The sequence below is a fragment of the Lycium barbarum genome, chromosome 4, assembly GCF_019175385.1.
Source record: "Lycium barbarum isolate Lr01 chromosome 4, ASM1917538v2, whole genome shotgun sequence".
In the NCBI taxonomy this organism is placed as follows: Eukaryota; Viridiplantae; Streptophyta; class Magnoliopsida; order Solanales; family Solanaceae; genus Lycium; species Lycium barbarum.
Window position 1 is genome coordinate 19,833,467 of NC_083340.1, and position 12,016 is coordinate 19,845,482.

At 37.9% G+C, this 12,016-nt stretch overlaps 1 protein-coding gene across 8 annotated transcripts; it reads left to right on the forward strand.

Annotated features, from left to right (window-relative positions):
* The first annotated feature begins 761 nt into the window (after positions 1–761).
* On the forward strand, positions 762–10,675 carry LOC132635483 (uncharacterized). 8 transcript variants are annotated; one of them, XM_060351892.1, is made up of 5 exons: positions 770–985; positions 2,326–2,366; positions 2,498–2,764; positions 6,853–7,032; positions 9,890–10,675. In XM_060351892.1, the coding sequence occupies exons 3-5, from the start codon at positions 2,531–2,533 to the stop codon at positions 10,475–10,477; spliced, it is 1,002 nt and encodes a 333-aa protein (XP_060207875.1). In that variant the 5' UTR covers positions 770–985; positions 2,326–2,366; positions 2,498–2,530; the 3' UTR covers positions 10,478–10,675. The 8 variants fall into 8 exon arrangements, with proteins under 8 accessions (XP_060207879.1, XP_060207875.1, XP_060207874.1 ...); XM_060351896.1 differs by lacking the exon at positions 2,326–2,366 and having other exon boundaries at positions 762–985; positions 6,848–7,032; XM_060351891.1 differs by lacking the exon at positions 2,326–2,366 and having other exon boundaries at positions 771–985.
* Positions 10,676–12,016: the final 1,341 nt, after the last annotated feature.

The window sequence follows — 12,016 nt, forward strand, 5'->3', positions numbered from 1 at the left end:
ATGCATCAAGCTTAACACCTGAAGTACTGGAATTAACACACTGCTCGAATCAACCCATTTAACTTAGTGCTCAAGATCCTTATTTCTGGTACTAATGAATGCTCCATCGTAAACCTTGGCTCCAGAAATTCCAGAGCTTTGGTTCCTCCATTAAAGAACTTGAAAGATTAAGAAAAGGTTTAATGGTAACTAACCTGTGATGATCGTAAAGAATGGAAAATGGGAGAAGTTGAGTGGCTATTTGGATTGACAAAGTAATTCTGAGTGGGCTATTTTTGTTTGTTTGTTTGTATGAAATTTAATTTCAACCAGAAAATACATTTAACACTCGGGTTATTTTAAGAAGATGGTGGCGCTTGATGATGAAGAAGATGATGAGGGGTTTGGTGGGGGTCCCACGTTTGTGATGTGTTTGGTTGGTTGTTTATGAGTTCAATAAGTTTAAGAGTAATCGAGTCGGGTAGTTGGTCAAATGAAGGGTGGGTTTTAATTAAATTGGGGACGAGTTATTTTATTAGGAGGCTGACACGTGTCACTCCATCTAAATCAGGGGTAAATCTGCACCAAAGTATAACAGTAAGAGTATAATTAGCCAATAATATAACGAAGAGTATGAGTGAACAATATTTGAAAGTTCGGGGGTATTTTTGATCCTTTTATGAAAATTTGATCAAATATGTTTAGCCAGTAGCTAGTAGAGATCAAAATGTCAGGTGTAGGCACCTCTGATAAGCAGTGTTGCAGAGAGTGATGTCAGTTTGTAAAGGTGGCGGCTTTATTCCCCTTCTCTTCTTTATCCATTCAAACCTCTTTTTAACATAAAAATATAATACGTGTCAGTCTCTAGAGTATGGATGACACGTGTCAACACCCCACTACTTCCTCTACATATTTTTACGTGACCCCACTGTGAAAAAGGTCTTTCCTCAGAGACTCCGTCTTCCAACTTCCGCATTCTACTTCGAATTCTCCATCACTCAGAAAAGTAAACTTCTCTCTTCTTTTTTTTTTTTTTTTTAGAAAAAAATAATTTTAAAAAAGAAACCTCTCCTCTCTTTCTCACTTAGCTAAATGTATTATGTATATATCTGTGTGATTTTTCCTAGTGCAAAATTATGTGCTTCTTTCCTTGTTACATTCTGTGATGTGTGTTTATTTGTTTATTTGGTTTTCTATATTTTTTTGTCTGTTTTGGTGAGTAGGTAGGATTGGGCTTGATAAATTGACTGTATTTAGTCTCTTGTCTTTGTTTCCAGTTAATATTGAGAACAATTTATAGATTTGTGCAAAACGTGGTTCTGAGTCTTTTACTCTTTTGTGGAAAATGTTCTTGTATAGGACGATAAGTTATTTATAGCAATTGCCGACCTGTGTAAAAGTCATACTCCCTCCGTCCCAAATCCCAATTTATATGAGTGTATTTGATTTGACGCGAAGTTTAAGAAGGAAAGAAAGGCTTTACTTTATCGAGTCATTGAAACTTGTGTGGATGTAAATCATTTCATTAAGGGTAAAATGAGTATTTTAAAATTAAATTGTCACTAAACATACAAATGTATCATTCTTTTTAGCACCAACTTTTTGAGATTGATTAAAAAGGAAAGAGTGTCATGTAAATAGGGACGGAGGGAGTAATTAGTTTGTCATTATTATAAGGCTGAAATTTATCTTAAGATGTTGAAATAACAGAAAATTAAGCATGCCATGTGTCTGATATTCATTTTAAGCCTTATGGGATGTCCGAAAATTGACTTCGTTGAAAACCATGAAAGTCTTAAAATGTGGGAGCTTTTGAAAACAAAGATTCATCAGGTCTCTCCGGTAAGGCTAGTATAGTGCTCTTCTAGCTGATATAGTATCAACCTGTGAAGAAATATCATGAGATTTTAATTAATAGATTAAATGACAATATGTGAATAAGGACCATAATGTCAACTGTCAAGCCTGCGGTTATTGTTGCGGTAACTCGTGAGGACTTTCCTTCGATGCATAAGTGTGTCCGTTCGTGCCTTTTTAGTCTTCGAGAAGAGTCCCTTTATAAATTAAATTTTGATTCATCATATATGCAGTGATGCTTTTGGATTGTTAATTATTACCCATCTTGCAGCACCTATTTATGTTATTAAATCGGTGCGCCTTCATACCAAATATTGAATCCACTAATAGTAAATATTACTAAAAGGTCAACTGGATTTCGAAAATGTATCTTCATAGTTATTTCAATGTTTGCACTATTGAAGTAATTAGTGAATGTCTAATTTACTTTCGTGCTTGCATCTGATGGATCTTGGGAAAAATAACAAATTTACATTTAATATAGTGTAGTTGAAGGGGTGGAATGGAGCAATGATGACGACTTTTAACTGGTTGGCTTTATACCGAGATTGTTCTCAATTTGTCATATTTATCTGATACACTCTTATTGAAGACTGTAATCTGTTCACTCTTGTGAATTAACATCTATACCAGGAATTTGAGGACTTCAATATTTATGCAGATGACCTCCTTTTGACCACTTTTGGAAGTATAGATGGCACAGTTTCTTCAATTGGTCAACACTGTTTTGATCAAGCCTTTGTCACTGGTCAAATTCACTTGCTTCTTTGGTGTGAGAACGATATGCATTGTTATCCAAACCTGGACAGAGCTAGTGAGGGCTGCTATGGGTATTCATGCCAGCTTACTCTGGAGACTGATAATTTGGGCTATTGCTATTCTGTCCCTGCCTATAAGAAGTTTAACTGCTTTACAGAGGGAAAGGGCGGTGAGTTACATTTGAAAAATTTGTTGTATTTCCTTCTAGTGTTTTAGTTTCTTGGGTGTTTCTTCTATGTGCTTTGTTTCCCCCGTTTTGTATGTAGTGTTATATTGTGTTTATTCTACTGGTTCAAGAATTTATTCCTTCTCATATTCTGGTCTAACTCTTGTCAGTAAAAGACACGTGACGGACATTTTGCCAGTGGCGGATGTAGCATTCTATATGGGGGTTCAATTGAACCCCTAACTTTCGATGCGGAGTATAAATTTATGTGTAAAAAATTAATAAAATTGCAATAAATAGTAGGCATGAACCCATAACTTTTAAAACATAATGGATTCAAGCTAAATCTTAAAAGATGAAACCCATAAAATTTAAATTCTGAATCCGCCTCGGCATTTTGCATATATGTACATATAAAAACGCCGGTACCCTTGTTTCCCTTCTTAATTACTTTTGAATGGGAGATGGGAGAACATAGGTATTTCTCCCATAGTAGGTTCTTCAAGTGGAGATCTGAAGGCTTTTTTACGTCAGGATCTCATTTTTCTCATAGTTTTGCATGTACACTTTTATAACTCTAAAAACAGGGTTCTGAAATATGATTGATGCTTGAACTTTAATTGTTGAAAACATTTAAGGCCCATTTGATGATGCTTTCGTTAATTTTTCTTCCTTGATAGAAACACAAATTGGGTAAGGTAATTATTACCTAGATTCTTTTGCTTTGTTAAAATTGTACGCTGCTTAGTTGGAACAGAGCCGCATGGCCCGCATCAACATCTCTCTCTTTTTTTTCTTTTTTTTTTAATTTTTTTTTTTTATAATTTAAACCTTGCCTCCATTGATGTTGATGTGCAAAAAGTTACAATTTGAGCTTGGCATCCCAAGCTTTGTACAAGATCATTGAGTTGAGACTAAGTGTCTAGTTCTATCCAAAAGGTTAACTTTACAAGTGAGATCAAGGTGGTTCATATACAATAAGAGAGTGCTTTGTTTTTTTGTTCCTAAAAGATGGAAAATTCCATTTATCCTTGTTGATGAGGTCCTTCACTTGTTGGGGCAGTTCAGACAGAGAGTTGAAAACTTGACTTTCATCATAACTGTAGCTTAGGGCAGCTAGCTTATCAGCTGGTTTATTAGCTTCCCTTAAACAATGATTGATATTGAAGCCCACGAGCTTCAACTAAACTCTGAATCTCTTTGATGTAGCTGTCAATTTTCCAAGGAATTTTCCATTCACCTTTTATACCTTTAGCGAGCAAAAGTGAGTCCGTTTCTCCCAATGTTAACACAAGATTCCTATTGGCACGCCATTTCAGACCATATAGCATAGCTGCTACCTCTGCCATGTTGCTGGTGCCAGGACCTAGAGGGATAGAATAAGCCCATAGAGTGAAACCCTGGCTATTTCTGATGAGTCCACCACCTCCACATCTCCCATGAATGCAACTACCATCACTATTGAGTTCACTAGCGGGTGGGAAAAGGGGGGGGGGGGGGGGGGGGGGGGTTCTCTTGGCAAATGCTTCTCCAGTTTTGACCCAGGTTAGCTTTTCAAATCTTGTCTTTGTTACTTGCAAAATAATAAACACAATATTAGTGATTGTTCTGTATATGGAGGGCTTGATGGCTTCAAATTGATTACTGCATCTTGCCCTCCATTTCCCAACAAACAATGGGAGGAATGATCTTAGTGATGTGATTTGTGATAGGGTAGTGTGATTTGTGATTCCACCAGTTGAGAAGCAGCATTTTGAGGTTAATATTCCTGTACGCTATCCTCATTGGACCAGCAAAATGATGCCAGATATTCCTGGCCAGATCACGTTTGCAAAAGAGGTGATCCGAGCTTTCCGTCTCTGTTATACTATTTACAGTAGCACAACAATGACAGTTTTGAGATATAGTAATACCAAACCTAGAAACCCTCTGATTAGTAGACAACTTATTGTGAATTGCCCTCCATGTAAGGAAGGACATTTTGAAAGGAATATCCTTTTGCCAGATCTGTCCATCCACGGTATTGTTGTTCCTTTTTTGCCTGAGAAATTCCCAAGCTGAGCTAATAGTGAAATTTCCAGTGGTGGATGGAGTCCAAATGGCTTTGTCGTCTGAGTTGGGATCCAGAGTGATCTTTCTATTTGTAATCTGATTTTTTATCTCCTCTGGTAGTAGGTTTTGGATGCAATTCTAGTCCCATTCCCCATCCTTGAAGACTTCATTTATCTTGATATTGCCCAGATGTGTGTCACTTGGCCCGAAATGAGAACGGGGCCTCTGGTTGTGCCAAGTATAATGCCAAAAAGAGATCTCTCCCTTCCCAATTTCCCAGGAGATACTACCATCTATTGTGTCTCTGATGTTATAAAGCATTTTCCAGCTTTGGGTTTGTCCTTTGCTCCAATGGATGTTGCAAGGATGCTCAGAGTAGAAAAATTTAGCTTCCATGAAATCTGTCCATAGAGTCTTTGATGTTCTGATGGTCCACCACTGTTTAGCTCTGAAGGCTAGGCAAGTGTCTAATAAACTTCTGAAGTTTGCACCCCCTTCTTTGTATGGGAAGCACAAGTTTTGCCAGGAAACCCAATGGTGCTTCCCACCTGTATCCTGTTCAGACCAAAACAATCTGTTAGTATACTATTCTATAGATTCAATAGTACCTGATGGGGGATTGACAGCAGCGAGGAGGTGGCTTATACAAAGGAACCATCATACTCCACCTCCATTCCTCAGGCATCTTTGCCGTCTTAAAAATAACATTAAACAATCCAGTCAACCACTCCAAACCTGCCCTGCCCGCACTCTTCCAAAACTCCCTAGGGATCTCGTCAGGCCCGGTAGCTCTTCCCTTGCGCATCCTGCGAACAGCACCCTTAACTTCCTCCACCTTTATACTCCTACATACCCAAAATCGCGACGCCTCTCAGAGTACTCCAAATCTCCCAACACAATGTCTCTATCTCCTTCCTCGTTCAAGAGTTTATGGAAGTATGACTGCCATCTCCGTCTAATGAGAGCTTCCTCCACCAATACTTTGCCATCCTCGAGAATCCCATATTTCTTAGAGCTAAGCATAGAAACTTCCAAGAGACTCTATCATAGGCTTTGGTCATGTCTAGCTTTAAGACTACATTCCTCCTCTATTTGGTTTCTTTATGTCTTCAATGATTTCCTGAGCTAAGAGGATGTTTTCTGTAATAGCTCTACCTTTGATGAAACCACTTTGATTTTGGAAATAATACTGGGAAGTAAACTTGCTAGTCTTGCATTTATCACTTTAGAAATCACTATGCTGGACGCATTGCAAAGGCTGATAGGTCTAAGGTCAGTGAATTTATGAGGATGCCCAATTTTAGGAATCACGATAAGGCAAGTGCGAGTAAAAAATTTGGGAAGCTTTGCACCAGACATAACTGACATTACTGCTTTGTGAAGATCAGGGGCAATTATGTCCCAAGCCTTTTGATAGAAATAGCCACTAAATCCATCCGGCCCAGGGGCACTATCAGTATCTATGGAGAATACACTGTCTTTTATCTCTTTTAGGGTGGGAGTGGCAGTGAGCATAGTATTATCTTCCTCAGAAATACAACATTTAAGGCAATTGAGAGCCTTATATAATTTTCAACTTCCTCTTTTACGAAGAAACACCTCATGAATGATGAACCACATAAATTAATAATTGAATCATCCAAATGAGTAGCACTCTCAATTTTGTAAGATCAGTACATAAGGTGTTCAAAATCCAAGTCGACATTTATGCAGAGCTCTGTGTTAGTTGTCTAGAGATACAAATTTGCTCCCCATCAAAGATCTCTTGCATTTAGCAAGGCAGGTTTCTCCATTCAAAAAAAAGCAAGGCAGGTTTCTCCATTCAAGCCTTTCCAGTAAATAAATTGTGGTTTATTACTTTATTAGGATATTATTTGGTGCAACAAGGACAGATATAATGGTTTTCTTATCTTCTTCATATATATCTCTTATGTCTATTTAATGATATGTCTTAAATTGATATAGCTTTTAGCCTTCATTTTGAGGAGTTATTGTTTGACTTACTTTAAGCACCTGACTTGAGTACGATACAAGTGCAGCTGGAGATGCATCTGCAAGAACTGCAAACCGAGTTTGAGAACCTTGTCTGGGAAAGGAAGCAACTTGAGAAGAAAATACAATTAGCCATCAATGATAAAAGGATATTGCAGGCCATGTTAGCAGAACTTGAGGATGAACATGACGAGGCCATCGTCAAAATTGAGCAATTGGAGGGCCAGGTAAAAGAAAGAGTTCCACGTTTCTTTCTATACTTACTGATCAAATCGGTGTTTATATACTGGGTAGGAGTTTGTTCAAAGGAGACTTCTCATGTGTGCCTAAGTACATGTCACTTTGGAATTAGAGAAGTTTCCATGCTACCACTTCTAGAGTCCATTCTATACCTTTTTGCAACTATAGGAATACTTTTTTATTCTTCATAAACTTAAGCGTTCTTGTTCCAGTGTTGAGGTTTTCGTTGTTGTCTGTGTGGTTCAATAGAGAATCTAAAAAGCTGATTACCTGTATACCTCTAATCTGTGGAAGAGTAAGTGACTGTTTCCTTTACTTCACTTTAGCCGTTCAGATGATAATGAAAGGCAGTGAAAGAATAGAAGGAAAAGCAAGCGGCTTACTGGTTTGTCCCATGTTTCCATGGGAAGGTTTTGAAGAAATAGACGCATTTAGAACTGTGAGACTTGAAGAAAGGGAAACCCTGTTAGGATGGGTCGGCAGTTGATCATTTGCATGATTTCTTGAATTTTGGGACCAGTTGTATCAAACTTTCCAGTATTCTGTCACGAAAGTGCCACGTCTTGATTTAACTGAGTAAGGAGAGGAGCTGATTAATAGACAAAGGATCACTTGTTTTGGATGAGATGCCATAGCGTAAGAAGGTCTCTGTCTTTATGCGGGAGAGCTTGCTACATTCAGATCTGTGTGTCTCAGGGTATTGGATGGATAATGGTTATTTATAAATACAGGAATTCAAGAATGAGAATAAGAGCGGTGTGATCATGGTGACCGTTCAAACATTCTCTAAACGGTGCTAGGTGGTTAGTTAATCTAAAGAAAAAAGGTGAAAGGAAGGATAACCGTCTATGAATAAGCTTTATTTTCCAGCAATAAAGCAGCAGAATCTTCAGAAAAAGTTCTGTAAATCACATTGTAATTATATACTCTGATGAATTGAAGGGAGAATAAGGTGCTTGCTAGATGTTATGTCTGTATTCCTGTTAAGGTAATTCTAAAGAATGTTTAAAAATAAAATAAAAATAAAAATAAAACGAGGAAGAAGGAGAAAGGAACAGGAAGGAGAAGAAAACCTTCCATTACTCGACTTTTAAGGCAAGATTGAAAATATATAGGGAACGTTTAAAGAAACTTTTGACCAACTACCTTGTGCATTTACTCCAGATATCATAAACAATATCAACTTTGTATAAGAGCTTGGACCCAACCAAAAGCCATCGATACTTGTTTGAGAGACTAATATTTCCTTCTTGTTCTCTTGCTTTCACAGCATCACTTCCACACGGTATTGCGCCTAAAAATCCTCCCAAATAGCACTTTATTTTTATTTATTTTTTCTTCTCCGAGATTGCCAATTGCCCAATTCCACAGTTGTATCCTTGATGTTGAATTCTTAACCTTTTCCTATGAATCTCAACTGTCTTTGTACCTTTTCCTATGAATCTCAACTGTCTTTGTTTTTGTATTATGTGCAAAATTTATGTATCAAACTAATTGACGGGTACTTGAAGTTAAGACCTATTCAAATAAAACCGGTGAAGTCCATCTTAAAGTTCCAAAACAAATTATTCGTTCCGTGACGTGAGGCTCCAGCTAAGTTGCGCGGACTCTTCGTTTTTTATGCTGCTCCTGTCTCGACACGGGATGGGTGTGGGTGCGGGATACGTCTCAGATACGGTCAATCAACTTCGGATACTTTGACCCGAGTCCGTGGACAAATCTGGGGGGAAATTGAGATATTGATTTCTCAAAATGAAAGATAAAGCAGATTTAAGACATGGGAAATGACATACCTTCAATATCATAGTCCTTTTGTCTCATATTCGTTGCTTCATGTTTCAGGCCAAACAGAGAGAAACCAAGAATTCAAGGGGTCTTTTTCTTTATAACTCTATTTTTATTATTTTGAATTTTCTTAGCCGAATCCCCGCACCCATATCCATACTTGGATTCGCACCTCCGAATCTTAAAATTTATATTTTGCCAAATCCTACACTCAGATCCGTACCCATACTGGATACTCCCGCCCCAGCAACTTAGGGCTCCAGTTTAAAACTTTGAAACTATACCAGATGTGAGTTTTCAGGACCAGAGTTGATTTTGGCTGAAACCCACAAGGGTGGCTCAGTTAGTTGAGGATGGGGCTTCCATAACGGAGGTCTCAATTTCTAACCCCCCTGAGCTCGTCACACAGGGCTTGCCTAGTGCGGGTTATATCTCTGGTGTGGTTTGCGGGGTTTACCCTATGCGCACCCAAAGGGTAGCGGCCGCTGGTTCCCTTGTCATCCAAAAAAAAAAAAAAAATTGGCTTATACAGGAGACCTTTGGTGATTTTTTAATTGCTCATCTAATTTGTTTGCTGATTTTTTCCCTCATGCATTTGTTTGAAGTTGGACAATGCAGCTTATACACTCAAAAATCTTTTATATACTGTTGAAAAGTTACGCCATTCTGTAAATTGTTGAGTCAATGCAACTACGCTTAGAATTACTGCTTTGAATTACTTCTGGATATCGGTTTCTTAAGTTATCTGTTTACCCTGCAATTCTGTGGGTGATGAGTGGAGGTCACAGTTTCGGTTTTTAAGGACTAACATTTTTCTGTTCAGATATGTATTTCTGCTAATTCAAAAAAGTTGGATCTTTATTAAGAGAGATTGTGGTATATTTTTGGTCACTTTTACTTTTTTTTTTTTTTTGGTTTGAAACTGGTAACTATTTTGGTCACAGAAAATTGGTAGCTTCGACCTTTTTTATAATGGTTCTCTTAAGTTCCAATTTCCTCTGTTCACGATACTGCTATTTTTGAGACAGAAAAGTTTGAACTTTGTATTTGATGTGATAGCTTCAGGATCTGAAGGTGGAAAATCAACGATTGAACGAAGTTCATGGTAAAGCACTTTCGGACCAAAGAGACCATTTTGATGCCCAAAGCTATAGCGGTGCTGTTCCATTTTGGAGATCAAGTGGCATTGAGAGCGTAGCCATAGACCAGGAAGGACTGAAAGAAAATAAAAGCAAAAGTGGAAGTATGAACCATGATTTTATGGGAGCCAGATCCTCTCGAGATGTCAAGCTTGAGGATTTCGACACAAGAGATGTGCTACAACAACGAAGGGATCTAGCTTTTTCCCAGACCCTTTTTAGTGCAATATTATCGCTCTTAGTTGGAACGATTGTATGGAAAGCTGAAGATGCATGCATGCCTCTAATCCTCGCGTTATTTACCGTCGTTGGCATGTCATTGTGGAGCGTGGTCCAGTTCTTCTCAACCATTAAAAACAGACCCGCGTCTGATGCAGTTGCTCTCTTGAGCTTCAACTGGTTTTTACTTGGAACGCTAACGTATCCTACATTACCAAGAATCACTCCTGTAGTTGCACCAGTGTTATGGGCTCTCTCAGACAGGACTGTGGAGCTGCTAGGTTTCTAATCTAAGATTTTGGTCCTTTTGATGCTTGTAAAGTAGACGTTTGTAGAAATTTTTTTTTTCTTTTTAGGTCTGCCTTGTGAAATTCCTCTGGAATGCATTGGCGTATGAAGAGTTTGGTTTTGCTTAAATAGTTGTTATGGATAATAAGTAAATGTATATTATTCGTCTTGGCAAGTATAAATTTGAGGTAATTAACAGGCACGACTTTCTTGTACAGTAGTTTGTAATGGACTTAAGTAACTATTTTTTTTTGGGGGGTGGGGGACAGAAAATAACTTATGAAATTGTATAAGAGTAGAAATTTGTCCTCTAACGAGCACCTTTAAATCAGCAAGCAGCTGCTCCAACTCCTTTTTACAATGAGCAGGTAATTCAGGAGCACAATATGTCGCGTATCACGGTATCGATCGAAACTAGAACCTAAGCAGCAGCTCAAAGCCAAAGCTCTAACTAACAATTCTACGTTCAGCATGTAACCAAGAACCTGCATTACTAATCCCAACAATACGTCTATTCCACCAATGCCATACGATATGTGCAAGAAGTGGGCAAACATATAGAAATACGTGGTGCAGCCTAGCAGTAGAGCGAGGTATGCATAATTGAACACCAAAAGATGATGCAAGGCTGCTGCAATTATCATTGGAATCACCTCGATCATAAATTTCGCATTTGCACCAATTAACTGGAAAGGCATGTCGCGATGCCAATAAATAACATAGAATAGCGCGATCTGATGAACTATGAAGCCACACAACGGGACAATCACTAAGAGAACTGAGAACATCGTGGATAGTACTTGTGGGTCACCCATTAATTTTACGAAGGCAGTACCCATGCAGATCAAGGGAAGACTACTAAAATAAAGCCACCATGTGTCATTAGGCACTATGAAACCACTACGACCAGGTGATGGAATCACCCTCTTAATCTTGTTAAAAATAGAAACCATCAACCTATATCAGTTTAAAAGACGGGAAACGAATAGTCTGTTTAGTCAAGTTTATTTTTCTTCAAAAGTACTTATTTTTCTTCAAAAATACTTATTTTTTCCAAAAAGTGCTTATTTAAAAAAGTGGTGTTTGGCCAAGCTTTTGAGAGAAAATAAGTACTTTTGGAGAGTAGCAGAAATAGTTTTCAGAAGCTAAAAAAAAGTAGAAAAAGTACTTTTTCCGCAGAAGCACTTTTTGAAAAAAAATACATTTAAAAGCTTGGTCAAACACTACTTGCTGCTCAAAAGTGTTTTTTAAATTAATTGGCCAAACACAAACTGCTTCTCACAAAAAATACTTTTCACAATAAGCTGATTTTGGCCAAACAAATAAGCTGATTTTAAAAGTTTGACCAAATAGACTAGAAGAAACTTCTTTTTTTCCGCAAAAGGTGGTAATAAGAAGATAGGTAGAACACTCTTAACAACCATAATGATCTTGTTGCTGACGGGGAAGACTCTTCAAGAAAACTTAGTCTTCCAGAGGAAACACTAAAAGAACTACTCTCTCTTTCTCAATTTATACCCTCTCTGTCTCAATTTATGTG

Bases quoted from the DNA above. Each gene is read 5' to 3' on its own strand.
- LOC132635483 (XM_060351892.1), top strand. From the start codon at position 2,531: ATGGCACAGTTTCTTCAATTGGTCAACACTGTTTTGATCAAGCCTTTG. The intron at 2,765-6,852 runs GTGAGTTACATT...ATACAAGTGCAG, and splicing joins CTTTACAGAGGGAAAGGGCG to CTGGAGATGCATCTGCAAGA. The intron at 7,033-9,889 runs GTAAAAGAAAGA...TTGATGTGATAG, and splicing joins TTGAGCAATTGGAGGGCCAG to CTTCAGGATCTGAAGGTGGA.